Source organism: Lonchura striata, chromosome 12, assembly GCF_050655825.1.
Source record: "Lonchura striata isolate lonStrDom1 chromosome 12, ASM5065582v1, whole genome shotgun sequence".
Taxonomy (NCBI): domain Eukaryota; kingdom Metazoa; phylum Chordata; class Aves; order Passeriformes; family Estrildidae; genus Lonchura; species Lonchura striata.
In genome coordinates this window covers 5219564-5246513 of record NC_140714.1, presented here as the reverse complement: position 1 = coordinate 5246513, position 26950 = coordinate 5219564, and the positions used below count along the sequence as shown (strand labels likewise).

General features: G+C 40.7%; 1 protein-coding gene across 2 annotated transcripts in view; it reads left to right on the top strand.

Annotated features, from left to right (window-relative positions):
- Nucleotides 1-26950, top strand: part of TAFA1 (TAFA chemokine like family member 1) — a 215181-nt gene that overhangs the window by 162895 nt on the left and 25336 nt on the right. For both annotated transcript variants that reach the window (XM_085590322.1, XM_021550941.4), the window contains exon 3: nt 10069-10209. In XM_085590322.1, coding sequence (XP_085446448.1) covers nt 10069-10209 — 141 coding nt within the window. The remainder of the gene's footprint in view (nt 1-10068; nt 10210-26950) is intronic.

Genomic DNA, 26950 nt, shown 5'->3' with positions numbered 1-26950 from the left:
TGAAACTAAATAAGGTTCAGAAATGAGTGTGCTTTAAATTCCTTAGACTGGAGACTACCAGGTTCTTCTGCTATGTATAATGAATGCAGAGTAAAATGCTTTCCATACAAAAACAACTGATTGCTTCTGAATATTTGGTCCCATCCTCTGTCCTTCTGCACCATTGTGCAGCCAGTTCCTGGCAAAGGAATGGTTTTCTGCTCAAATGCAGGACCAGCTGCTGGCGGTCACGGTATGAATAATTCCAGAAATATATGGGCTGGGATAATGGGCACACTTGTCCACTGAAAAATGCCTGGGAAGTGATTGCTTGGCATTGCTCAGCTGCTGCAGAGGCCAGGATTTACTGCTGCTGCTCATCACACACAGCACTTTACAGTGACTTTTGCTTCCATGTGCTGTAACTTGCAGTCTTTGTTTTCCTTCTCACGGATTTTGTAGGACGTGGTCAAGCCCATAGACAAGAATGTTGTTGCCACCATGGCTAATCAACTCATCTGTAAGAGATCCCATTAAAATCATTCTAATCCACCCTGTCATCTCAGTTTTATGCATTGGCCAAATTTGTTTAGACCCATTCCTTGCTGTTACTTTATTTATTGCCATTCACTAGAAGATTAATGCAGCTTCTGCACTGGTTATAATTCTCTCTATCAGTCTGTCTGTAGTATCTGTGCAATCCCAGCTCTTCATCACTGTGCATTCTTTATGGATCACATTATTTTCACCACTCCTTATCTAACTACTTCATAAAAGCATCTCACACATTTATAAAGCATGACAAGAGCATTACCATAAACCATGCCACTGTGCTCAGTAAACACATCATAGGCTCTCCATAGGCTAATCACCTTAGTGGATAAAATTATCTGGGGATGAATTTATCTGCAACCATCATATCAAAAGATGAACTGTATAGAGCAACATTGTTTTGCTTTTGCACAAGGATTTAAGATCCCTGAATCATTTTGTGATGACTCAAAGCCTGGGTTTGAAAGTTGGTTTTTGCAGAGCTGCTTTGTAATCAGTGGATTATTTTATAAACATTTTTTTAAAATCCTGAAAGTGTTACATTTTCATGTACCGTATGAAAAATGCAAAGAGAGCATCATAAGAAATTTTTAATCTCTTTTAAGTTTGAAGGGAAAATTAATACGGTTTCTCATTTTGAAGAAGTTTGGAGAATGTACTCATCTAATACAATAAATGTATTAGGCAGTTTTAGAGATCTGGTGCTTGGGGAAAGCCCATTGGGCAAAAGTGAAACTCTGGCAGGACCAAACTGTGCTTGCATAGTTGGCATAGAATAATTTTTAAATCCTTTCTTAGTAACCACTTCTCATGCACATTTCTATATTCATTTCTCATCAGCAGCTGTGACTGAATTACTTATTTCTTATCAACTTAATTATTCCATCCAAAAAGAGAGTAGTCCTGTCTTTCTTTCATTGTGTATTTTTCCTGAAACTTAAAACTGATTCTTTGGATGTCTTTTGCTGGCAGCATTTAGAAAAAATATTTTGAGGTTCCAAGAACAATATTCTGTGGTTCACTCAAATTTTATTGTGAGAGTATTTTCAGGCTTAATTCCACTTTAGATTTTCACCGTTCCCTGGCAAGGAACTAGAGATGTCAATATTGGAAATGTTCATTTCTGTTCAGCAGCAGAAATGTACATTCATCCACAGCTTTGATACCTAGAAAATTTGTTCTGGGCAAGAATTGTGCAGCTGCAAAGCAATGATCAGAAAAGCACAGCAGGTCTTTTTAATCTCTAGTTTATACTGCTGCCTGCAGCTTAAGTTATAGGAGGAGCACTGCTTCAATGCAGGCACATTACATCTATTTTGTCCAAACTCGGTTTTTTTATCCTCTCTGACATATCAAATATTAAATTTTCCAAACCACCCAAGTGACTAAGAGCATGATTTTTTTTAAAGGTACTTACAAGATTTTATGCTCAGCCTTTCTGGCATACATCATTTAGACCGAGACATCCTATTTACAAGTGATATAGACTTCTAGGAGTGTCATATCTCACTGAAAGTCAATGAAATTTAAAGTAATAATGCTTATTACTTTTTGACATGGAACTTCAGTTATTTCTCAAAAGTAGCATTCTTCTCTTTCTGAATTAAGTCCTGCCTCTTCACACACATCTCTTAATGGCATTCCAGAGCTGTAAATCCCAGCAAGACTTCTAATTTCTAACCTCAATTTCTCAAAGTTGCTGTAAGTTGGGCTCCCTTTGAAGTAAAAAAAAAAAATCTCATTAAAAGACTGAAGATCCCTACTAAGAGAACATTGGATTCTTGCCTGCCTTGTGAGTTACATGTCTGGGTTTTGTAGTTCATCAATACAGGAGTGCTGATAATCCTTATTACATTCCTTGGCACACTCCCTGTGACAAAGAAGCAATCAGTGCTGTGGGGAGTGGGCAGGGACAGCTCCATGCACAACAGGTGGGATTTTCTCAGAGATTCTGTCACTTTGGCGGTATATATTTTACACAGGCATGCAAAGTGCTAATTAAAACTACTCCTAACCCTGCTTAAATAAGAACTGGGAGCAGAGTCCTCATCAGCATTCTTCTCCAGCCACCCTTGCCCTGTCCCCCTCGCCTTCCTCAGCCTTGCTGGGTGTTCCTCTGCCTTTGGAGCTGCAGCGTGCCAGAGGCAGGAGCTGCAGAAAGGCTGCCTTGTTGTTCTGGAGACCATTTTCACTTTGACTCATCTGTAAAAGTTTTTTTTTTTAATTTTTTTTTTTTTTTTTTTTTTAGGATGTATAAGAATAATGTCCCGCACAAATTTCTCAGGAGATCAATTTGCGAGGCTCTTTAGTAGGAAAGCTTATTCTCTGGTGTGTATATTGGTTTGATATGGAAATCCATAAGCCAGCCCAAGATCCAAGCACAGCTCACATGCTGGTGTGCTCTGGGTTTTCCTTGTGAATTCAAGAGCAGAATCCATACCATTTCTCCTTTACAGAAAATAAGCATTTTTAATTTCTGTGAATAAACCAGTTTGTGAGGATCAGAATCTATTCTATTCTGGCTGTAAGTATAAGAATCTGTAAATCTTTCAGATAGAAGCCTCCTGTGGCTGATGGCAGAGAGTATTAGTAGAAAATTGTAAAAGACTGTAAAATCCTTGTGCTAATTAGACCTTTGCATATCCCTGCTTCCCCTATTATACTGAATGGGAAACAAAATACAAATAGCAAAAAAAAGTTAAATTGAAATATTAACATTCTGCTGAACAAAATATTTTAAAGATTTTATTTCCTTCTAGAAGTTCTTTTGTTTTTCATTTTTGCAGAAAAGTTTGATTTCATTAAACTGGTCTTTTATGTCCAGATTACTCTCAGAAACTTAAGAGTTTCTAAGATAAATAACCAGAGATGCCTGTGAGAATGCACATTGCCCCTCTTAGCTCAGGAATTCTCCCTCCAGAAGCTATCAGAACTTTGGCTGAGTGTGAAATGAATTTTCACAGGTAAATGACCTGCTTGGTCCAGCAGCTCTTCTCCAAATTCTGACCATGAGCCAGCACAAAGCAAGACAATCTCATTATTTGTCCTGCTCAAAATGGGAGTGTTGTGCCATGACACAGGAACTGGGACCTACAGGAATGTGGCACCACCCCATGGGCTCTGTCCTGGGGGCTCTCAGAGCTGGGACTTCCAGGATTGCTCTTTCCATCAGAAAAACCTCAGTGGGGTTTTCAAATTTAACACAAGGTGCGTTTCCAAGGAAAAACAAATTTCACTAGCCATGGTCTTATTGTTCTGGGTTTGTTTTGTAGAGAAGCAGCAGTTTCTTTAAGGGGGTACCCTGTGTCTCCAGAACCCTTTCACAGCAGCAGCATTTGAGAAAATAATACCCAACCCAAAACTTAATGACCCACAGTGGGAGTCACTTCTGTTGCTGCTGTTGCATAGAATCTTCCCAAAATGAAAATAATAATAGAGATCTTGCATAATAAACAACAAAATACTGAATATTAGTCAAAATAGAAATAGAAATTTAGAAAACAGACCAGTGCAGTTTATTCTGATCCACTGGGCTAAAAACAAAATCCAATATATACCAGGCTAGGTGACTTGCAGAGCATGTGTGGAGCATTCCAAATTCTCATGATTATGGTAATTCCATAGCTAAATAATAGCTCATCAATTTATTTCTATCTGTTATCATAGTGGAAAATAATTAAGTCAGGATTAATGCTGATGGGTTATACTTAGGTCAATTTTTCGATGGTGCCTTTGTGTTACATCAGGTTTATGAGCCAAGTTCAGCTGTTTTGTGACTTCATTGATGGCAGTTAACCTTGACCTTATGAAAATGAGTGAAAACCCTAAGTCTTCTCTGATTGCTCTGAAAATGCATCCTGTAAGCTTGATCCTTTTCCTTCTGAAGCCAGATACACAATGTCAGAGGATTATACATAAAAGAAAAATTGGAGTGTAATTGCACTGTGGCTGTGAGGAGTTTTTTTTTTTATTTGTTCACTTGTGAAGTAGCTCGTGGTGTAGCATGGGACTTTGTTTTTCCATCTGTTACATATTCCTGTCAGAAGCAAAAATGTTGCTTTGTAAGTCCCATAGTAATGGCTTATTATTTCTTAAAGTAAAGTATAGTATTTTCCCCTGTGCACAGTGTAGTCTGCAGTTCTGGCACATTAGCTGGCATAAACATTTTGATTAAAGCTTATGAATGTATTAATTACACCTGGGAAGTTTCCAAAGCTTATTCAAACTGAAAACTCTTTAAACTGCAGTCCCCAAACCTGAATTCTTTATAGTAAATGTTAAAAAAAAAAAAAATAGCTGCCACAGGGTTATTTTTCCTTTCTTCCCTTTGTTGTATAAAGACATAGGGTGGAGAGGGTGCAAATTTTTATATCCATTCATTTCTGGGAGCAATTTTTCAGCAAGTCTACAAGTGTCTGAAGAATTTTTGCTGTCACATTGTTAAACATTTGCTTGGAGTCTATAGAACTTAAATTCTCTTCTAAATGTTCTCTGTTCTCCTAGATCTAGCAGCAGCATCTGCATACACTTCAGCATTTTCAGAGTAACATATGGGTCTATGACCTTAGCAGGATGCTTGCACTGGCTACTTGAAGTTGTTACAAATAAATAGAGCTACCACAAACCAGCTATAGTCCTAATGAACTGTCTGGAAATGTTGATAAAATTGGTCCAGATGATTTCTTTTGCTTGTATTTCCATGGTGAATCACTGGTGATATAACAGAGGCAGATTTTGGCCAGCAAATCCCATGATGCTGTTTGGGCGCCGCTATTTTATTTGCACGTAGCAGGAACAGGTTCTGACAACAACCTTCATCTGGATTAGGCTGTGAGGTGCATTTGCAATGAGCTAGAAGCAAATGTAGCAGAGGATCTGAATTCTAAAATCACGGGGCGTGTGACCCCGAGAAGAAAGGCACATCTTATCTGTCAGCTGGCTGTGCCAGTCCAAAGAGCCCAAGAAGCCTCACCAAAGCTCTGCTCTGCTCGTGCATTCATGCACACGTGCATTCATTACGACTGACCTGCCCTAGGAAGGTCCATTAAGTGGAACTCATTTCAAGCACAGATGGTCCTGAATAGCTTAATGTCTGTCTGGTGGCCAGAATAAGTGAATTCTTGATGGCCTTAGACTTCTGATCACATACATGCAGCCAAGGAGGAAATGAAAACATGTTTATCATTTTGATAAACAGCCTCTCTCATTGCTGCAGGACACTCCATGTAACTCAGCAGAGTCAAATACCATTAAATTGTCATCACTGTCAAAGAGGGGACGTATAAGTTTTGCTACCTGAGTCATAGTTAATGACTTCTACAATGTATAACACAAATCAGTAGTGCTGTTTGCCTTTTTTTTATGTTTGTTTACTGATAAGTTCAGGCTTGGCTAGAATGCAGAGGCAAGTTATAATTTTGAAGCGCAAAATATGCTTTTATTATTACCTCCTAGCTAGAGGTATAAACAACAGAGATGACTAGAAGATGGCTTTTTGGCTTCTGCCAGGCATGCACTCAGACCTCATAGGTGATTAGACATTTTAAATCACAGCCTCCCACAGCAGACTCATACTCATGATAAAATATTTCAGTCTGTGGTGTGTAAAGTCAAGGTGGCTTTATAACAGAGACAAAAATGAGCATTATTTCAGGAGTTAGTGTCCTCCAATTAGAACAAAACCATTTGTAGGGGTAACAAACAGTTGCCTCTGTTTTACAGCAAGAAAGATCTATTATTTCTACAATTTTCTATTTGAAGTCTGTGCAGAGCAAGGATTTTTGGAATGCTGGGGAATATGAGCAGAGTTGCAATGACACAGAGAGTTGCCATCTTCAACATTCCAGGATCCTCCCTGGCAGGCAGTTCTGTCCCTCTGGCTTTGGTCCCATTTCCTCCATACAAAGCTGAGGTGTCCTGTGAACTGAGTGCTCAGAAAGGATCAGCTTTCTCACTATCATGTCCTGCTAAGGTTTGGTGTGAAGCAGGTATAAGTCATAACAGGACATTTTCATTCATCTCTGAAGCTTCTCGAAGGAAGATCAATTCTCTTCTTGATCTGCAAGTTCCAATTCCATTTCTAATCTGATTTTCTTGGGGCAGAAAGAAATTATATTAAAAAAAATAATACAAAAGTCAGTGGGATAAAACAGCCACTTCATGAAATGTAAGTGTCAGCATAACATTCAGAAGACACTTTGAGGATTTTTAGACCCCTTTCCTCTACTTTTAAATCCAATGGCAAATCCCCTATTGGCTTTAATGAGTTGGATGAGGCTATTGTTGTGGAATCAAAGCCAGAAGCTACTGTAGCTCAATAGACCATAAAGTTCAAAAAACAGGGACATTTGTGGGGTTTATTACGAGGATTCAAACTTTTTCTGCGCTCACAGCCTATCAAGTCAATAATTCACTTTTTTTTTCAGAACTCCCAGCCGTGTAATATCTTGCCAGATCTTCCCATAATCCAGATGAGCCATTAAAAAAAAATGGCTGAGGGAATCCATCAGATATTGAATTAGAATATTTCTTGGTGTTCTCCAGCCCCCTCCCCAAAAGGAAGAAAGTTGGAAATAAAAAATAAAAATCACAGAATGCAAAGGTATTTCACATATCCATCTGAACACAGTGGGTGGTTTTCAGTGGAAACTGAAGATGGATTTGTGTTCCTCTCCCCACTCAATTAATTTCCTCATTTATGCAGCTGAAGTAGATTTAAATAGAACCTCCCACCCTCAATATATTTGTGGTATATGTGTTTCTGTGAATGATGTAGTAAGGAGTATGCTTTTTCAATGAGTTTTTTTTCTATTCTCACTGTGTCTGTTTATATCTGTCTCTATTCCCATTTTGTATATGGCTTTTTAAAAGTCTCACATGTACATGCACAGTTGGTAAAATCTATAAAAGCAAAACACATTGCATGCAATGCTACCCAGTAGGCATCCATAGGCTAAACATGGATTAATGCAAATATCTGATCCCACTTAACAGATTTTCCTGAAAAATAGGCTGTATAACCTCCAGAATTTTCTCCATGTGAGGTGGATTTTTTCTTCTCTGTTAGCACTGGAAGGGGTCTTTCTATTATTATAATTATTAATATTTGCATACCTTTATAGACTATGTAGATAAAACTTCCAATTAATGTATTCAACTTCCTAGCAGTTTAAAAAAAATGTTTTTTCATTGCTTTTGTAGTGTCATTATGTTTTGACCCTCCTAAACAACTACACATTTTGAGCTAAATTCATTACTGCTCCAGCATCTTGAGCTTCCACATAACAATTAAAGGTGTTATAAAGCTCTTCCACCACAACCCAATATTCTGAATAGATAACGAAATAAGCAAGACTAGATCATGTGGTTCTTAGTACTCTTACAGCAAATTTATAGAGAAAATTAAGCATTTAGGTTATTCACAAATATTTACCACACAGTCTGTGTAGTCTAAAATTAGAAATGCTTATTACTGTGTACATTATCTTTATTGTTGAAGTTGCAATCAATAAAATCACAAATCTCTCTTCTCCTAGGGCATGACCATAAGATGGATTAAACCAATGAGAATCTTTCATTGCTTTCAATATGATTTGGATAGGGGAACAGGGAATTTGTGTGAAGGATTACTTCATAGAAAATGCAAGCATTTGGGGCTGAGTTGATTATCACAATTCCTCTTACTCCTCAGATACATTCCAAAGCCCATTTGTCAGAGGATGGCTCTTTGAATTGTTGGGATCTCTCTTTTTTTGATGCCTATTGGCTTCCAAAAGGCTTGTGTCAGCAGCCCAAACACATCTAATAATGAAGAGGTGCAGCAGCATGTCTCTCCAGATGACTTCAAGATTTACTACAGAGTTATTCTCATGCTTGCAAACTCCACCATATGACCAACATCAGGCAAGGCAGAATTCTCCCTGCCTACCTGCCCAGTGCTTCACTAAAAATGCCACATTTGTAGAAACCCCAGGTCCTGGTAGGGCAATGCCACTGGACTGCCAGACCTCTACCAAAACCCTTTGTTGACAGCCAGATGTGGATCAGCATCTCCACACTTCTTATTGTCCTACCTGGCCACACAGCACACAGTGTCAAAAGATCTCAATATTCTTTCAAAAAGAGCGAAATCCAAAAATATGAGTAATGTGGTTTATGCTGTAGTAAACACTGTGCACTTAGCAATTCTTAATGGCATGAAGAAATAAAGCTCTTCTAGAAAATGTGTCACCATAGGACACGAGAAAGCACAACATGAGCCACTGCGATGGCAAGGTAAAAAAGAAGAAGGTTTATTTCCTGACTCTAACTTTTATACTTTTCCAAAGGTGACAGTGGATTGGAGAGTGAATGGGCCACCTCTCCAAAGACATTGGACAAACCACCAATACATTAACTTCTGCCACCCCCACGAAGGAATGCAAAACAATATGTTGTTTATAGAAAATGTGTGGGGAAGTTTTCTAACAGAATGTAAACTCAGAAGGCTTTAGAAAATCTTAAGAATCAGGGCGACAAAAATGTTGCACATCCTGCCCTTTAGTGGGCAGCACATGAAGTTTTGTACTAAGTTGAAACAAACCCTGCCAAATTTGTGCTGCAATTTCAGAAATAGCCAGATACCTGTGGGGAACAGCCTGACACTATTAAACACTCAGTGATCGTGAGCTAAATGCAATCTGAACTGAGGAATGGAGAAATTACCTGGGCAGGGCATTAGCCCACCGTGGTGTTTGTCTCCTTGCAGTGCAGAGCAGAGGTGAAGGGGAATGGCACATCTGACACCTCATTTCTGTGCTCAGCATATGGCACAAACACCAAGCACTCATAAGCCCAAAGCCACCGTGGATCTGTCGATCACTCCCCTGTGCTCTCCTTCTGATAAAACTATTGCAAATGCTCAGAAAGAACAATTAGGGAGGAGACAAATTAAACCTGGTGATCTCACACACAATGGAAATGTTTCCTGCCTTAAATCTGCCTATCTAGTGAGTAGGGGAGCAGAGGAAAGTGCTGTTGGGCCACCCTGTAATCTCATTGTCATTCCCTAAGGGCTGAGTACTAGCACAGAATCAAATATTTGAAGAAAAATCTTATTCCTGGATGATTCCCTTAGTCTCTGTCCTTGTATGAGAAAATATTTGGGGAAGAGGTCTCCAATATTACAAGTATAAAACCAGCCAACAGTGATTGCACATTTTCTGTAGTATTTTACCTACATTTCTTCAGGCCCAGACATTGACAATGTTATTTTTAGGCCAAAAATTATGTGGATGTCATAGAGACTTCTAATATAAGAAAGGCAAGTGAACATATCTACATTTTCCATTAAAAATGTAGTGTAACAGTATCTGGCTTATTTGGGAGCACAAAACAAGACAGAAATAAAACTGTAATCCCACCTGTACAAAAGCTGGGCAGAGGCACAGACAGGAGCACGCCTGGGTGCTTTGATTAGCCACTGCTGCTCTTCCTAATCAGAGTGTCAATATTCTCTTTTTCTTTTTTTTTTTTCTTTTTTTTTTTTTTTTTTGCCAGAAGGAGGAACGTGTGAAGTTATAGCAGCACACAGATGCTGTAATAAGAATCGAATTGAGGAAAGATCACAAACAGTAAAATGCTCCTGTCTACCTGGGAAAGTGGCTGGGACTACAAGAAACAGACCTTCCTGTGTTGATGGCAAGTAGCTCCTCCTGTGTATATGTTTCTGTTTGTGTACCATCCATTGCAGCTAGAAAGCTGGAAGTCCGTAGATTATGCATAGGAATTTTGTTGTGTTCTTTATCTTACAAAATAGAAAAATCTATAAGCATGTGTATCTATTTAGACACTTTCTTGCTACTTCAGTGCATAGTTCTGTGCACATGGGTCATGCTAAGATTTAACTGAAAACTGTAAGAATATTGCCCAGTATGCATGCTCTGATGAGTACAAGAGATTTATTATTGATAAATACCTGGATAAAATTATCCCTTGAGTCACTTCATGGGGCCCCTTCAGTGCCACATTAGTTTTGATTCATAAATATTTCAAAGGACAGCTGCCATTCATTTTGATTTAATTAGTCATTTGGAAAGTCAGTGGCAAGATAACATAAATAAATGAATCTTCTATTCTAGTCCTGAAACAAACATTACAGAAAGCAGGAAAAAAATCTTTTTTTCTTAAAATCACTGCTGCTGTTTCTTGTCATGGGGATTTGGTTTTTTTATTTTTTTTTTTTCTGAAGGAAAAGCACGATGTTATTTGTGTCTGGGTTTCATATGAGGTTTAGCTCCACAGGGTGTTTTCCTCTCTGGGGCTCCCCTGCCAGCACAGCAAGGTGAAACCACACAGCAATCAGGGAGAGATGCACGGCTGGGAAGTGCTTAGTAAAATATAAATCTCATAAGAAGATGGGGAGTAAGTGGTACTAATCCCATTAGTTACCCTTCTCAAACAAGCTGCTCTGTGCTGCAGAATCCCCCAGTGCAGCAGCTCTGTGGAATGGAGCATCTTGTAAAAATCCCTCGCTGTTCTTTTTGGTGAGCGTTGTGTTGTTTGTACCAACCCACAGGTGCTTCAGAGAGCCACAGGCTGGTTTTGTGCAGCACTGTAGGCTCTGTGCTGGGCTCTCCTCACTCTTTCCACGTTGGAATCCCATGGGTAGTGTTTTCTGGCAGATTTGGGAGCACCCATGGTTTCCTCTTTGGATCTGTGTTTGGCACTCAGCTTCACCCCAAATGACAGTGGGCAGCTCTGCCAGCAAATATTGGAAAAAATATTCTCTTCTGGGTAACTTTCCTCAATCCCAGGCTGCCAAGGCATTAGAATGGAGCAGGGAGTGGTCCAGTGTAGTTAGACAGGAATATTGTTGGATGTTGTGGAATGGAGTATTGTGCAGACAAAGACCATTCTTGCATATTTGACACCAAGAAGGGGAAAGATTAGGGGCTGCCTTTGAGGAATGAGAACCTTGTGTTTTCTCAGTAGGTATTTCTGGCATGTGGATATTTGGTTCATATATTAAATATATGAAATGAAATGTTTTATTATTTAAAAAACACATTAAAATTTTTAAATTATGAAGCAGCGTTTCATAGCTTGTTACACTGGGAATGCAATTCAGCTTCTGAACTCATGATTAAAACCATGCTATGAATGCACCTGTGAATGATTATGCTTTAGTCCACATCCTGTCATTCTGTTATTGCCTAATTACCCTGATAAAAAGGAGCTTTTCTTTTTCTGCTAAGCACACTCATAAAACCATAGGTGAAAACTACAGCTGGTTGTAACCAAAGATCAGCTGTACAAGCCTTGAAGAATTTCATGTTCTTCATCAGGTCGTGAAACACAGAGGCAGCAGATAGAGCAGACACCATTAATTTAGCCCTCAAAACTCTGTTCAGAGAAGCTCAAAGAGTGCTGTGTTAAGAAAAAAAGTCAGGTGCAGGTGTGGACTGGAGCCTAATTGCTCTGCCAGGATTACAATAAAGTGTTATTGTCTGGAATTTTGAAAGGAGTTAGGATAAAACAATGGCTAATATGAAAGTGTAAGGCAAGTCCCATTGAAGTCACTGGTAAGACTCTCTGTGACTTCAAAGCCAGCAAATGTGAACTACAAAGGAATATCTTCCCCTTTCAAGTTTGGTTCTAGTCAGCCCATAGCTGCTTTTGTAGATGGCTGGAGAACAGTTCAAAAGCCCAATATGCTGCTGGTAAAAATTAATCCAAGGGACATTTGCTTTGGCCTTTGTTTTATCCCAGACTTTGCTTTGTGGCTTTTGACATACTGACCTGGCTTAAGTCAAAACTTTTTCCAGTTTGGTGTTTCCATTCTTGTTAAGACAAACTCCCAAAACTTCCCATGGGAATCCCATTGACGTCAGTGCTTTAACTCACACAAAGATTTGGGATTTGCTGTTTATTTTGTGCCTGAGAACATATCAAAAGGTCACCTGCAACTTTCTACCTTCTTTGTCAACCATATTGAAAGGATTAAGACCGGTTAATCTCACACTAGGTTTTATATACAGTGTGTAAATGTATATAATTTCAAGCCATAATGTGTCACTAAGAAATCTTGCTTGAGTCCTAATTAAATATCCACAGGTGTGCAGGTGAAGCAATGTACTCACACCCAAACAAAGGCATCACTTCTGAGAGGGGACAAGGACTGGGAGACCCCTGTGAGCAGTTTGGCTGTTGGCTGGTCATCACCTCAAGCCATCTCCACCCCATGGCTGTGTACTAGTGTGTATAAAGCAGGCTGAAGCTCAGTATTGCCCTGCCAAACTGTGATTTAATGCTATTAAGATCAAGCTTTTGGTGCTTCCCAGTTAAATTTCATCAGAGAACACCTCCTCAAGGTTGCTGCTTTGACAGTTTTGAGTCCATGTTGCAGAGGAGAGATTGCATTGCCTTCCACTCCTACCAGCTATTGCCCTGGGGCACAGCTGGGCTGGTGGAGAGCTGGCTTTGTTTTCTCTTTCAGATAATACAATTATCTGTAGGAATCATCTTAACATTTTTAATAAGTGTCAGGGCTGATGATGAATATCTTTTTGTCCCTTTTGTTGGGAGGTCTGACCATGGGTAGCACACCATCCCAGTACACAGGGCTTGGCTTGCAGTCCTCCTCCTGCATGGGACAAAATTCAGGCTGAGGTTATTTGTACTAGGAAGGGCATGAAGTTGATGTGTATTCCCAATTATCACTTCCTGCCAAGTCCAGCAAACTTCTTCTTTGGGGTCTCATCTTAATAAATTATAGTGAGGCCAGGCCATGGCAACCTCAGAAGTTATAAATTATTATTTGTATTATTCAGTAGACACTGTCCTAAAAGCTGCTCCATCACCAGTGAATTATGCAGTAGCATCAGTGGGAGCAAAACAAAAGCCAAACCTTGCCATGAAACACAGACACCAGTTTCTGTTTCTTTGCCTATTTTGTTGCACATTTACTTTCATGATTCTTTTCACTACTTCAAGGTCTTTTTTGTTTGAAGGATGGTTTGAAATGCTCCCTTCCCTCTCTACAATTTATCTTGCCTGCCACTTGGCCACAGCATATACCATGGGCATCAGGCTGCTCAGCTCTCTACCATGGATATTATTATTTTCTTCATTTGCCCAAATACCTCTCCAGAGGAAGTCCCTTTTTCTGGGGAAAGCAATGCCCAGCATTTCCTGTGGGCTCATGAAGGCCCTCGGGTGCCTCAGCAGAAATCCCTGTCACTGGTGCAATTTCTCCTGTGGGTTGAGGTTTTATTCCTTTGTCATATCATTACTACTAAAAAAGGTACTTATAACTTTAATACTATCACTTTTATACTGGGAATATTGTGCTTTGCACCATATCTTTTAAAGTGGTATTGAAGCATCCTGTACAGTCAGTAGGTAGTTATGTCTGTGTGTTCTTCAAGGCTTGTGAATAATATATAATTTGTTCATCTATATTGGAGTTTACTGTGTTACAGTCAGTGCTCTCAGACACACATATTTTTTAATGTTTCATTTTTCTGTTCCCTTCCCTTCAATCTTCTTCCAGGCTATTTTAAACTCTTTCACAGGCAACCTCATATTTCTTGCATAATTATCTGTGAAATTTGTTGGACCACAGAGTATGGAATAACAGGAAAGCACCTGCACTGGCTTTTGAAATCAGCCACAAAGGAACTTTCATGCAGGTTGTGCAAATTGCCAGTGCTTTTAGGAAATGAGGTGGGTTTAATACTGGTGAAAACCAATGAGCAAAAAGGAAGGTGCTACTAAAATTCTTAGCAGTATCTCTCCCTCCAAATTGTACCTGTGAGAAAGGCCTCTGCAGACACGTGAGGTGATCCCATCCCATGTTTTGTGCAACACAGGATTTGAAGCATTAACTCTCAGGCAACAGGATTAGTGGTTTAGTCTCCATGGTTTACTCTTGTCCTGTTTTACACCAGTCATGCATCAGGGGAAAGAAAAGTAATTCACTGATACAGAAAAATAAAATAAAATCAAGCCAGTATTTTCATTTTTCACAGATTGATTTTGGGTCACCTCAAGTTTCAGATCATTTCACAATGTATGAAGTATTAGCACAGATGTACATACTTCAGATTTCTGTTAGTCTGAGGATCACTAGCCACCGTGTGGTCCTGTGAATTTACATCACACTTCATCAGGGCAGCACTACCAAAGCAAACATGAGGTTGCTGACCAGTGGGAGCACCCTGACTTAATTCCTTTCTGGGCCAGCACCTCACACCTCTCCAGCTGTGCTGCTGGAGGTTTGGTGCTGCTCATCCTTATTTCCCATGTGCAATAGCTGGAGCAGAGAGAGGACAGCATTGCATTTGCTGTGTTTGTCCTGCTTTCTCCCACCCAGGACCCACAAACAGAAAGGTTCCATCTGGTCTGTGTCTCCCTAGGCAGACAGTAAGTGCAGCCACCCTGCTGACATCAGTTAATTTAGTTTTATTTTTAAATTATGGGCAAGACATCGATTGTGGAGCAAGCATCCATAATTCAGGAGTGTTCCTTCAGGACAGAGGTGCAGCTCAGCCCCTCGTGCTGGTGCTCAGCCTCAGCATCCTCCCACTGCACTGCACCCACCAGCTGAGAGGTGGGCATGGGATGCTCAGACACTTCCTGGCTCTGCCTGCAGTGAAAGCAGGATTCAAGCCTTGTAGAGCCAAATGAAAGACTCCTATTGACTTTGGGTCAGGTCCTTAGTAAATGCTTTGTTAGAGATAATCCTGTATCTATCAGCACTTACATCAAGTGAAAACAGTTCACAGTCACAAAGCCAATAGTTTTCTATTTATCTAATGTGTACTTTAGGTGGTATCACCAGAAAGCCTTTTTTTTTTCCCACTCTGTGAAAATACCTTCAATCAATTCTTATTTCTTGAAGAAAGGGGGAAAAATGCTTTTTGAAATCCAAGGAGTCAGCTTCTCATCTCTCTAGCTGTGCTTCGGCCTAGATAAGAAGAGATCTCAGGGTCCCATATTATTAATTCACTGTCTATATGAATAACGAGCAGCCTTGGTGAATTATTCTACACTTCTGGGAAAATCTATAGCCCTGTCCTTCTTCAGCACCACTGGAACCAAGCAGTAAGCTCATATTTATTTTTATTTGGTGAATTCAGATGACTTAATTTGTAAGGAGGAAAAAAATGTCTCTCTTCCCCACTGACATCCATTTAGCAAGCTGAGAAAAAGTCACAGAATATTGCATGTGCTATTAAAAAAAAAGAAGAGGGGGCAAAGAAGTCTTAACTTCACTGAAATATTTTAGGCTTTTGTTTTGTCCTGATCTTGTCTTCTTGAAACGCCCTTGCAGCCAGATCCTGAGAGGTGCTGACTTCAGAGGGAGCAAAAGCAGAGCTGGCAGCAGCCATGCAGAGTAATTAATTCATTTACCCAGGCACAGAAGCTCTCATTACCAGTTTGCCTTCCCATTGCAGGGCAGAGGCTGGAGGAAGCAGAGGGGAGGCGTGTGCCTGACCCTGCCAACGCTGGCTGAGGTTTTGTGTCAGGGCACAGCCTCATCCCCTGATCCAGAGCATCAGTGAGCAGCCTGGGGAGAGCAGAGAGGCTCTGCTTCTCCCTGAGCAAGTGGGTGTGCAAACAAATCTCTGTGTGGGCAGTGATCTACATCTATGCATATATATATATATATATATATATATATATATATTTATGTGTGTGTATGCAGAGCCACCCTGCCACGGGTGGTGCCTGACAGCACCCAGAGCTGCTCAGACACACAAGGATGTTTTTCTGTGATTAAGGTGCACCCAGGCAGGACATTCAAGGAGCAAATGTGCAGCTCACCTGAGCCAGGCTGCAGTCAGGGCTCCCCCATCTCCCAGGCAGAGCTGTGCTGTTCCTGCTGCATGCAACCTGCAGCAGGCCCTGGGGCCAGGGGAATGGATGCTCCTGGTGTGAGGATGGTGCAGCTAATGAGAGCCTCTGACTGTGGGGTTGTGTGAGTACCTCTTCATTGCAGTTATCATTTGTCTCCCCACCTATGTTTTAAATTTCTTTCTTTTTCCAGTAACGTTGTGGTTTTCTGCACAGCAAAGCAACCACCCTTTTTAATACCAAGCTCATAGAACAGCTGACTAATCCACCCCTGGTGCAATGCAGAGAGCTCACTTCAATCCCAATTTCAGCAGGAAAAAAAATTTCTTTTTTCTACTTAAGAAGGGAAATAAAGCTGTAAGTCATGGCACTGTCTCCATTGTGAGAGGGGTGGTCTCTTTCCCAGGTTCCAGCTGGCAGATTTCAGAGGGAGCAGAGCCCTCACAGCCAACCAAGGTGCACAAACAGCATCCCTATGGTGAAATTAGGGAATGGCATGGCTCTGGAGCAGTGTGAAGACACACAGGAACATATAATTACTTCACCTCCATACAGAGGAAAGTAACCTTTCGCTCACATACTTGCAATAAACCCACTAGAGGCTAAATGGAAAAACAGTAGGAGATTTCTCCTCTAATAGGTAGCATTAAGTGTTAATCACAGCACTGGAAGAGCCTGGGAAGAGGGTTTGGAGGCAGGGAGGGCAGCCAGCCCTGTGCCAGTGTGTGCCAGGCACCACAGGGAAAAGAAGCACGAGCTGGAAGGGAAAAGAGCCTAGAGAAAATTCCTGGGCAGGGATGAAGCCACAGGCAGGCCCATGGGTTCAGGTTAAGGACTGCTCAGGCTGCCTGGAGAGCACAGAGAAAACCAGGACAAGGGGTTTCACTGCTTTGCAGACACAGATCTGCTTTGGTGAGCCCACAGCAGGAGACTCAGCCCCCTGTGACCCATGTGCAAGTACACAGATGGCAGATCTAGGGGCAAAACCAGCTACAGCAGTGCTAAGGAAGGCTGCAGACAACAACCCTTCACCCAGCAGTGCTCAGGGAGACATTTCCACACATCAGGAAGGTGCAGTCTGATGTGTGTCTGCCCTGCATGGCAGCAGGAGAAAGATTTGCTCCCTTTTCCTCATCTGTGTGGAGAGGTGATCCAGCTGATGGAGGATGTGTGGGATCTCAGGAGCAGGAGGGTTAAACCTTTACACCCTGCCTTTAAACAAGCACTGGGTTGGTTCATCTTTCCCTTGTGTGGCAAAGCACACGTGCCCAGCCCAAGTGCAGCATCCAAAATGCTCTCAGTGGTTTGATACCCAGATTTTCAGCTGGTGTAAACTGACCCCTGAAACCCTGAGAGACTTGCTGGTTTGTGCCAAATGAGAGCATGGTTTGTGGGGTTTAGGAAAATGAACAGGATGGTGCCTGGCTATTAATCCTTGCTCACAGTCCTCAGGGAATGTGTTGGATCAGTGTCCAGCTAATCCATGGCCAAGGGGAGCTTAGGGAAACATTAGGGTCGGGTTAGCATCTGTGCTGTATCCTCTGACACCAAATCCTGGCAGGAATTCTGATGATACTTCATCTCTGCCAGGGAAGGCCATATTATTAATTGGCTAATTCTGTATAAGCTCACAGCACACATCTTTTCTGCATCAGATGCTGTGATTTTGGTGCACTGTAAAATGCTGTGTGCCTACAGGTGTCTCTGATGCACTATAGAAAATACCTGATTGGAGTAATGCAGAGCAGGAAGCCTTTTTTCCTTTTCTTTCAAAGCTACCTTCCATCTATAAACATGGAGCTAGTTCACAAGGCTTGATTGTGGTTTGTAGGATTAGGGTTTGAACACCAAAGAAGTGGATGATTAAGTAAGAATTAAAAATGCTCCTCCACAGTGAGCTCTCTTTAAATTAATAAACAAGAACCTGAAGCTATTACACACTGAAATTTTAAAGAGGCAGTGACCAAATCTTTGAAGGAAGCAAGCACATCATTATCCTTTTACTGATGAAGAGAGCTCAAATAGGAGTCACTAATTTAGCACTGAGACTGTCTGTTGTGTTGAATTGTGTTACTTAATCTGGCAGCTGCAACTGGAAGCAGGCAAGTCAACACGTGTTTAATTGATTTCAGAGAATCAATTATCCATACAATTGATCAGAGACACATTTACAGTTCCTCCTCTCAGAATAAGACCAGGTCACTGTAGGACCCAAGCCCCTCAGCAGTTTGTCAGTCTGTAGCTTGCTTTGGGAGATTTTTGTACATTAATATTGCAGAATTGTCTTAAGTTTAGGAATCAAGTAAAGACATTGCAAGCAAGAGATTTCTATCAAATCTTAGGCTTTTTGCTGAGGAAGTGTGCTACTCAGCATGTAAATAACCTTCAGAGTTTGGAACAGGTCTCCATATGCAGGTGTCAAAGCAGTTTACTAATCCTGTGTATCAAAGTAAGAATTATTCTTCTTTGGGAGCTCTTCTCAAAGACCATTCAGCTTGTTACAAGTTTAAGCAAGATGGACAATAATTTCAATATTATTTAAATAGTGCTGCCTCTCCCTTTTGAAACCATCATGCAAAAGACAGTGGTGGGGAGAGGAGCTGTGCTCCACAATTTTAGCATTCTGCCCTATGTCATTAGTACATAAAAGCTATTCTGCAGGCAGATGGATTGCTTTTAATATGAGGGTTTGTGTAATCATTTCCTTTTGATTACAATTCCTAGGCAGCAACCCTACAGCAGAGTTTTCAAGATGCATGTGCATGGTCAGTACATTTTTTTTTATCTTCCAAATGTGCCCTGAACTCAGGAACAGCAAGGTGAAACATAACATCAGCACAAACCATCACTCAGAAATGAAATGGAGAAGCAAATGACACTGTCTTAACTGAGGACAAAGGCAAATCTCCCATTAACTCAAATGAGAGTAGAAAACATCTCTCTCTATTGATTTTCTTATTACAAAATGCCCTTTCCTTTTTCTCCAGACCCCTCCACGAAATACCATCAAATACAGTTGTGTGTAATATAGTTATGCAAATAACAAATGAACTCTATTTCCTTTAGCAGTTTCCTTTCCTCCTCTTGAAAATTGCCAACTGGATGAACACTTTTTAAAAGCAGAGCACCTGTTGTGTATAAAACCCCAAGTTGATTAGTGCAGTGAATACCTGTATATCCAATATATTTAATATAAATATAATACATATATATTAGTTATCCAAGGACAAAGGTACCCCTTGCTCTGAGCAGGATGTGGAACAGGACAGTGACCATTGCTTTACACCAGAGCACAGGGGCAGGGCAGCAGAGGAAAAAATCTGTATCCTTTTGGACAGGTTGTGCTTCCCCTGGAGGCTACTCTCGTTGCATTGGTGCTGTTCATTTCCCTGGTTTGTCTGATGAATTTGGGTGATCTGAATGTCAGGCAGGGAATCAGGTGAGCTTTTTGTGGAGAAATGAAGTGCTTCCCTCTTGCACTGGGACTGCTCCTATCCTGGGATGGGTGTGCAGTTCCAGCCACTCTGTCTCTAAAAATGAGGTGAATTAATTCATGGGGCCAGGTGTGGAATAGGTTTTTACTGCTCAGGAGAGCAGGCAGCCTCTGTTGAGAGAGATTTGTAGGACAGCAGAAGAAAAAGGAGTAGGAATCTGCTGTCAGATCAGGAATCTCCTGTCAGACCAGGGATGGAGAAAGGCTAAAAAAGCAGTGGGGGTTTAATTGCTATAAACTCCCCATCATTAAATGTAGCTTGGAAATTAGAAGAGCACTACTAGCCCTAAGAGGGGGCTGGTAACAGCTTCCCACCAGGGATGACAGCTGGTTTTGAAGACTTCCAGTGTCTGTTGTCTCACCCACAAAATGCAAAGTAATTGGTATTATTTGATCAAACAACACTGCAGCATACTGGTGAGCAATAGGTGGATCACAGACATAAAATGCTAAATGCTGTACAGCAGACTCATAAAGTTCATTTTTATGTTAGAGGCCAAAAAACCCTCTTGAAGTTTTTAGTTACAGTTTGGCTTTATTTGATAGAATCATTTTTTATTGTTTGGTTGACTGACATTGGTATTTCTTTTTTATTCATTTATTTGCAATAACCTGCTGATAAATCAGCTTTAGCAGTGGAACCAATTAATTCTCCATTGTAAATATTGACTTAGATATTTTTAATCTATTCTGTTTGTCAGAGATGGCAATCCTGGACTTCCCTGGATGTGCAATAATGAGGCAGCATTGCAGAATCATTTTCTACTGCTCCTCTGAAACAGCCCTTGTAAATTCGCTGTGATCATTGCAGAAAAAAAAACCCCACAGCATTTGCAAACACAAATTAAGTAAATTATGGTTTTCCTACCTGGCTTGCACTCTACCAATGACCCCTGGTGTCCACAAGTAGGGATGGGATTCTAGCAAAATATATTAATTTGAGTTTTCAAGTTTTCCAGCTGAGCTGCTCATTAACACATGGCCTGATGGAAACTGTGATCAGAAATTATCTGTGATTACAATAGGCATGGTCTAAATGTATTTTGTGTAGCCAGGTTGGATAAATAGAATGACTGGGGGAGGTTTTGAAATTCCTAAAATTCAAACCTAATTGCAAATCACTCAGGTCTTTGGTTTACTGTTTCATGGCACCTTTTGAAAGCTGATACAATTTCCTACTAGAAGGAATAAATTGACAAACCAGGTTAGAAGCTTAAGCTCTGAATGAAACAACCCTTATTCACAGGTCTTCAGTGAAATCCTGAATCCTATCAGTGTATTTCTCAAATCATCAGGAACTCTAATTTGTAGCTAGCTTTGGGTTAGACCCTTTCCATCTGAACCACTCTCATTTTAAACTCATTATTTATGGTAAGCATAGCCGCACTCTTCATGCATTTTGCATATTCAATTTTCAAGCCAAAATATAGGAGCTGCATTAGCTGCAGTGCTCCCAGCAGGTAATCAGGCTCCTGCAACATCAAACCTTATGTCACCACCAGTAATAGGCTGAAATAGTCCTACCCTCAGAAGGACCATGCCTGCCCAGCTCCTATTAAAATTAATGGGCACTGGGCATCCAGTCCCTCTAGGCAGCTTTGGAAATATCAGCCAAAATGTAGTTGTAAGTATTAACCTTTAGGAAGTTAGTGTTGGCAGCTTCCCAGGGCTGAGCACTGACTGAGCCCAGCCCTGCTCAGATGGGAGCAGCTCCTGGGGGCTGTTCTGGCTTAGCAGAGCCCTGGAATTCCTGGGCAGGGAATTGCCAGGCTGCCCTTCCCTTCCCTGCACCAAGCCTGGCTTTTTCCTGGCCACCCAAAGGAAGGAAACCCAATCCCTTAAAAGTCAGTAGAGGCGGTGTGAAAATGCTGCTCTGACTCAATGTTGAAGTCTGGGGCAGAAATGACAAAAATATTGCAGGCTGACTGTTAAAATAAGTATATTTGGTATAGGAAAAAAAAAATTGTCTGTAAATTCTTTTATATATTAAACCTTGTAAAGAACTTTGCCCTGCTGATTTAACATTCTTTAATTAGTTGGGTTTTTTCAGATTTTTTTTCCTTTCCTGTCTGTGCTTGCAAAGAAAAATAGTCTGGCATTTTAAAAGAAAAATGGGATTAGAATAATTTATTATTGGATTACTATTAAACTAATAGAAACAGCCATATAAATTAATTTCTATAAACAACCTCCAGGTCTCAGGTCTAATCCATACAGATGGTGACCTGTGTGGAAGCAGTGTTCCAGGAATAAATTTGCTGGTTTAGACTGGAGGGCTTCAACCCAGCTAATAAACTCTCAGTGGTGCATGACTGAAATGTTACTGCAGTAGCTAGAGAGCAAACTGTCCCCTGTTTCACTTTTTTTTTCACCAAATAGTTCTAAAATAACCAAAGTGTAATCACCACACTCAACTAGCAGATTGTTCATGGACACAAAATACAGTCCTAAATCAAATAAATTGCTAGCTATGAAGCATTTGCTGGGCTCTGCTTTGCATAGTATGAGATAAGAAGCAAATATAATGTACTGGTCTCTATTACTAAATGCTGCTAAAAGTACAAAGTGATAAATGTGCTCTTTCAATTTCAATATAGCATCATTAGCAGAGAAACCCTCTAAAGATCACCAGCATGTTAATGACCTGCATCTTCACCACCACTGTGAGTTCAGCTCTGTGCTTTTGCTGTCTATGCCATTTTAGGAAGTATTAATGTTATTTTGCTAAATTCTCTTACATTTTTGTTCTGGTATTCTTACTTTTTTACTTTGCCTTGCTAAATATGAGTGTGTAGTAGTGAGGGACCCAGAGGAAATGTGTAGCCAGGGACATCAGCAGTGGTGGCAGGTCAGAGGCAGCAGGAGGACCAGCCAGAGCCCTTCTTGGTTCTGCTGAGTCCACGGGTTTTGGGCAGAATTATGGGCAAGGCTTACTGCAGTATCCCTGTGCTCAGGGTATGGATCATGCACTTGTTCTGCCAGCTTTTCCTGAAATATTAGGTCTTGCTCCATGTATCTTTTTGTAGACTACAAATCAGCCATGTTGGTGTAGTGTCGTGCTTGTACAACATCTTTTGGTTATGTCTGCCCTTGTATTTACTTCATGGCACACTACAATATGTCAAAGAATGTAGATGCTGCTGCTTCCTATATAATTTTTCAGCTAAAAATGACAGGTCTCTGGAATTATTACCATATTATTTTGGTTTGGGGTTTTTTTCACTAAGAAAACAACACCATAGATGTTGAGAGGTTCTTCCCAGGAGTTTTGCAGAGACCAAGGGGGCTATATTTGCACTCTGAAATCTAGCAAAAAAAAATACATTCTACTATTTTATGCTGCAAAACAAGTCATGCATCCAGCAAGGGCAGGAACAGAGGCTTCAGGTAGTGAGAAGAAAAATTGGGCTGTGGGCAAGACAGGAGTGAAGAGAAGCCACACAGCAGATTTGCTGTGTAGGTAATACTGGATGCAGTAAATAATCTCAAATATTTGGATTTGTTTTCTTATTTTTGAAACCTGAAAAAAGGCACAATAAATAGATTAAAGATGTACACTGTTCAGATTAGTGTTATTGTACATGTGAAGGATGAGATAAGAACAGAGCGTGGGGAGCAGTTCCACAGGGTCGTGGTTGACAATAAGTCTGGGGAAATACTAAGGTAAAAGGAGATATTCCTACAGCCTGTTTTTCATTCCCATCCAAAAATATCCATCCTTCCAATTTCTCTTTGGTGTCAAAATAAATGAAAATGTTTCACAGTGATTAATGGTGTGCTGGCTACACAGTGAATGCCAGTAGGGATGCAGCTGATCAGCAAAGAGGATATTTTCAGAAAACCTCATCATATTTTGTTTTGACTTTATGCTGACACGTTGAATTTTGGCAAAAAAAGTGATGCAAGTCAGCCAGTTGTATAGGCAAGAGTGTGAGCACTCAGACACACAGGGGGAGAGTCGGTCCCATGGGATTGTCTGGTAGGGGCTGCCTCTCCAGAGAAATGCTGGCTGTCCAAGACCACCCAAGGTCAGGGGTGGCTTCGTGTGGTGGAAAAATTTCTCCTCCAACACATACTTCCAAAGAAAGGCTCAGCAGTCTCTGGTGTCCTGTCTCAAGGTAGTTTATTGCAAGTTATCTCAAAGATTTTCTTCTGGGGCTGCTGTGGTTTGCTCACAGCTCAGGCAGAGGCACACACACACCCTGACATCCTCTCTGACTCCGACTGCTTCTTCTCTCCCACCCAGGGCTGCTGCTGTCTTTTATATGGGACATTATGTGTTACATGGTTACAGTTTTCCCCAGTGCCTATTACCTATATTAAATGGTGATTTTCTATCTTTTATATGGTACATTATGTGTTACATGTTTACAGTTTTTCCCAATGCCTATTACCTATATTAAATGGTGATTTTCTATCTTTTATATGGTACATTATGTGTTACATGGTTACAGTTTTCCCCCAATGCCTGTTACCTATATTAAATGGTGATTTTCTATCTTTTATATGGTACATTACGTGTTACATGGTTACAGTTTTTCCCCAATGCCTTTTACCTATATTGAATGGTGCTTTTCTACTCTAAACCAATCTGTGAGTGCCAACATCACCAAGAACATGGAGGTAAGGAAGAAGAAAGAGGAAGGACAGTACAGGCCCAAATCCTTCAATCTTAAATCTTCTGACCTCCATGTACAAAACTAAATCCCCCCTGTACAGCACTAAAAAATTCTTCCCTTTACTTTGTAACTACTTCTATTATAATATCTAAACTTTTGTGACTTCTTGTTCTTCCTGCAAGGTTGATAAATCATTCCATGGCTCAAACCCAAAATCACAGCTGCTTCCAGCTGCCTGCCAGGGTCTCAAATGCTTCTGACCTGGGCCTGGAACCTCCAAAAATGTCTGAGGGACATTTTGAGTTCCCAGAACTGGCCTGCTGGCCACCCTGTGGATTGTCCACCCCAAGGGCTCTGCCTGCAGGACAGGGTTGCAGGAGCATCTCTGTGGTCTCCAAGACCACCCAAGGTTGCGTGGCACTGAGGGACCCAGCACGTGCCACCTCTGAGAATAGGAGGAGGTGAGAAATGTCACCATGTCCTTGTTTCCTTTAGGAAACAGTTTAGTTATTTTAAAAGTGCTTACAAGGTTTTGGAGAAAGGACCAAAAAAACCTGCAACCTAATGCAAATTAACTTTGTGCTTGTAGGTTTTGATGGAGCTGGTTATACATAAAGTCTGTGCCATGTGTATTCACCTGGAGACCTAAACTATTATGTAGAAAAAAGAACAACAACAGCACAATATTGTTGCTTTCACTACCATTGATCTTTAATTTCCCACTTCAATTTTGCCTTCTAGATTAAGGCGGTGTTTTTTGTACTGTGGTGTATGTGAGATGTTTAAAACTTGCTTGAGATTTCCATTTCCAGAGGGTTCTGTTGGCTGAGGTTGTAGCTTATCTAATATTTTCATGAAGTCCAAGCTCTGCGTTGTAAAAGTCAGTTTAGTTTTAAGCTGCTGGTTTTACCACCACAATGACGAATCCAATTTTTAACTTTTTTTCTCTTTTTTTTTTTTTTTTTTTTTTTTTTTGTGGGTGGGTGTGCAGTGGTGAGTATTTTTTGCTGAAAATTGAGTTGTTTGTCATTACTGCAATTTTAGTGGAAGGGACATTGGCAAAACCAAGCCTCGGTGGAATAGATTGTTATCCAGTGTAATGTATTGATCAGGTCAGGCAGTAAATTAACAGGAGCAGAACACCATTAAATTTTGAACTTAATTGCCTTCTACTCTTAATTTCTATTGGATATAATCAATAGGTGCCAGAGGAAAGTTAAAAGAGTTATTTAGCAAGCTGCTATTTCCTGCAGCATAATGGAAAACTAATGTTTCATCTTCTAGTTGATGCAAATAGTTTGTAGTTTGAGTGTGCCCACTTAAACATTTTATCAAATACTCACTTTTAGTTCTGTCTTGATTAATTTTCATCCCTCCAAGAAAGCAGCATGATTTAGTGACACAATATGTTTTGGCTTAGCTGCCCCTTTGGTCTTTGTTTCCCTGGGGGAACTCTCTGGTCTCTATTCCCACCTCCACACCCTGAGTGTTTCCAGGGGAGGGTTCTCAGGCCAGTGCCTCTCCATATCATTTCCTTTGCCAGGGAAATGCGCTGCAGCCAGCAGAAATGAAGACCACAGCCTTGGTCTTGGCTTTTCTTCTTGGTTTTTTTCCCAGCTTGTTTGGGCAAGTTGTTCATTTCTCTTATTTTCCTGCCTGAAAAACACCAATGTAAACAATTGCCTTTGCCAAAGGCTGGTGTCAAGCTGAAGTGTTGCACTTTCTTGCCTCCTTGTGCTGATGATACATTTTGTTCTCTCCAGCCTCAGTTTGTTACTCCCTCTGTCTCACATTTCCCTCTATAGTAAAATTTTTTATACCTTTTTTAACTTGCTGTTGAATTTCAGTATTGCTTATCCTGCTGTAATCTAAACCCAGTCCCTTATACATCAATATCTCAGTGCTATTATTATTTTTACACCTCTTTGGGCGCTCTTTCCATTACCTGGCCTTTTGCTAATAAAATGCTGCAGAGGGAACACCGTGTTTCAGGTGGCCCCATGCCAAAGCCGTGTGCCCAGTGGCACTGCCCTGTGGAATTACAGGGCCATTAAACAGCCATTGAGTGGAGGATAGACATCTGATGCAAATTAGGGAATTACTGCAAATTTTGGTGGGCCTCAGAAAGTGGATTACTGAAGCAGCACACAGAATAAAACAGGCCAAGGTAATCACACCTCAATATCTTACAACGGTGTCAGTTCTGTGCCAGTGGTGCTGCTCCATATTTATAACTTTGTATTGGCATCAGGCAATTCACATTCAAGCTAATGGGAGTCTTCCTGGAGTGTTGAATCAGGTTCCTGATGAGAAATGAGTGTAGCCCCTTCTGCTCATCTTCACAGCAGAAATAGCAGTTAGAGTTGAGAGGAGCCTACTTGAGGTTTTATGAAGTGGAGCATAATGATGCACCAAATGAACAGACCTTCATAGCAGTCTCATTGTGTTGACCCATACTTGATCTGAAAAC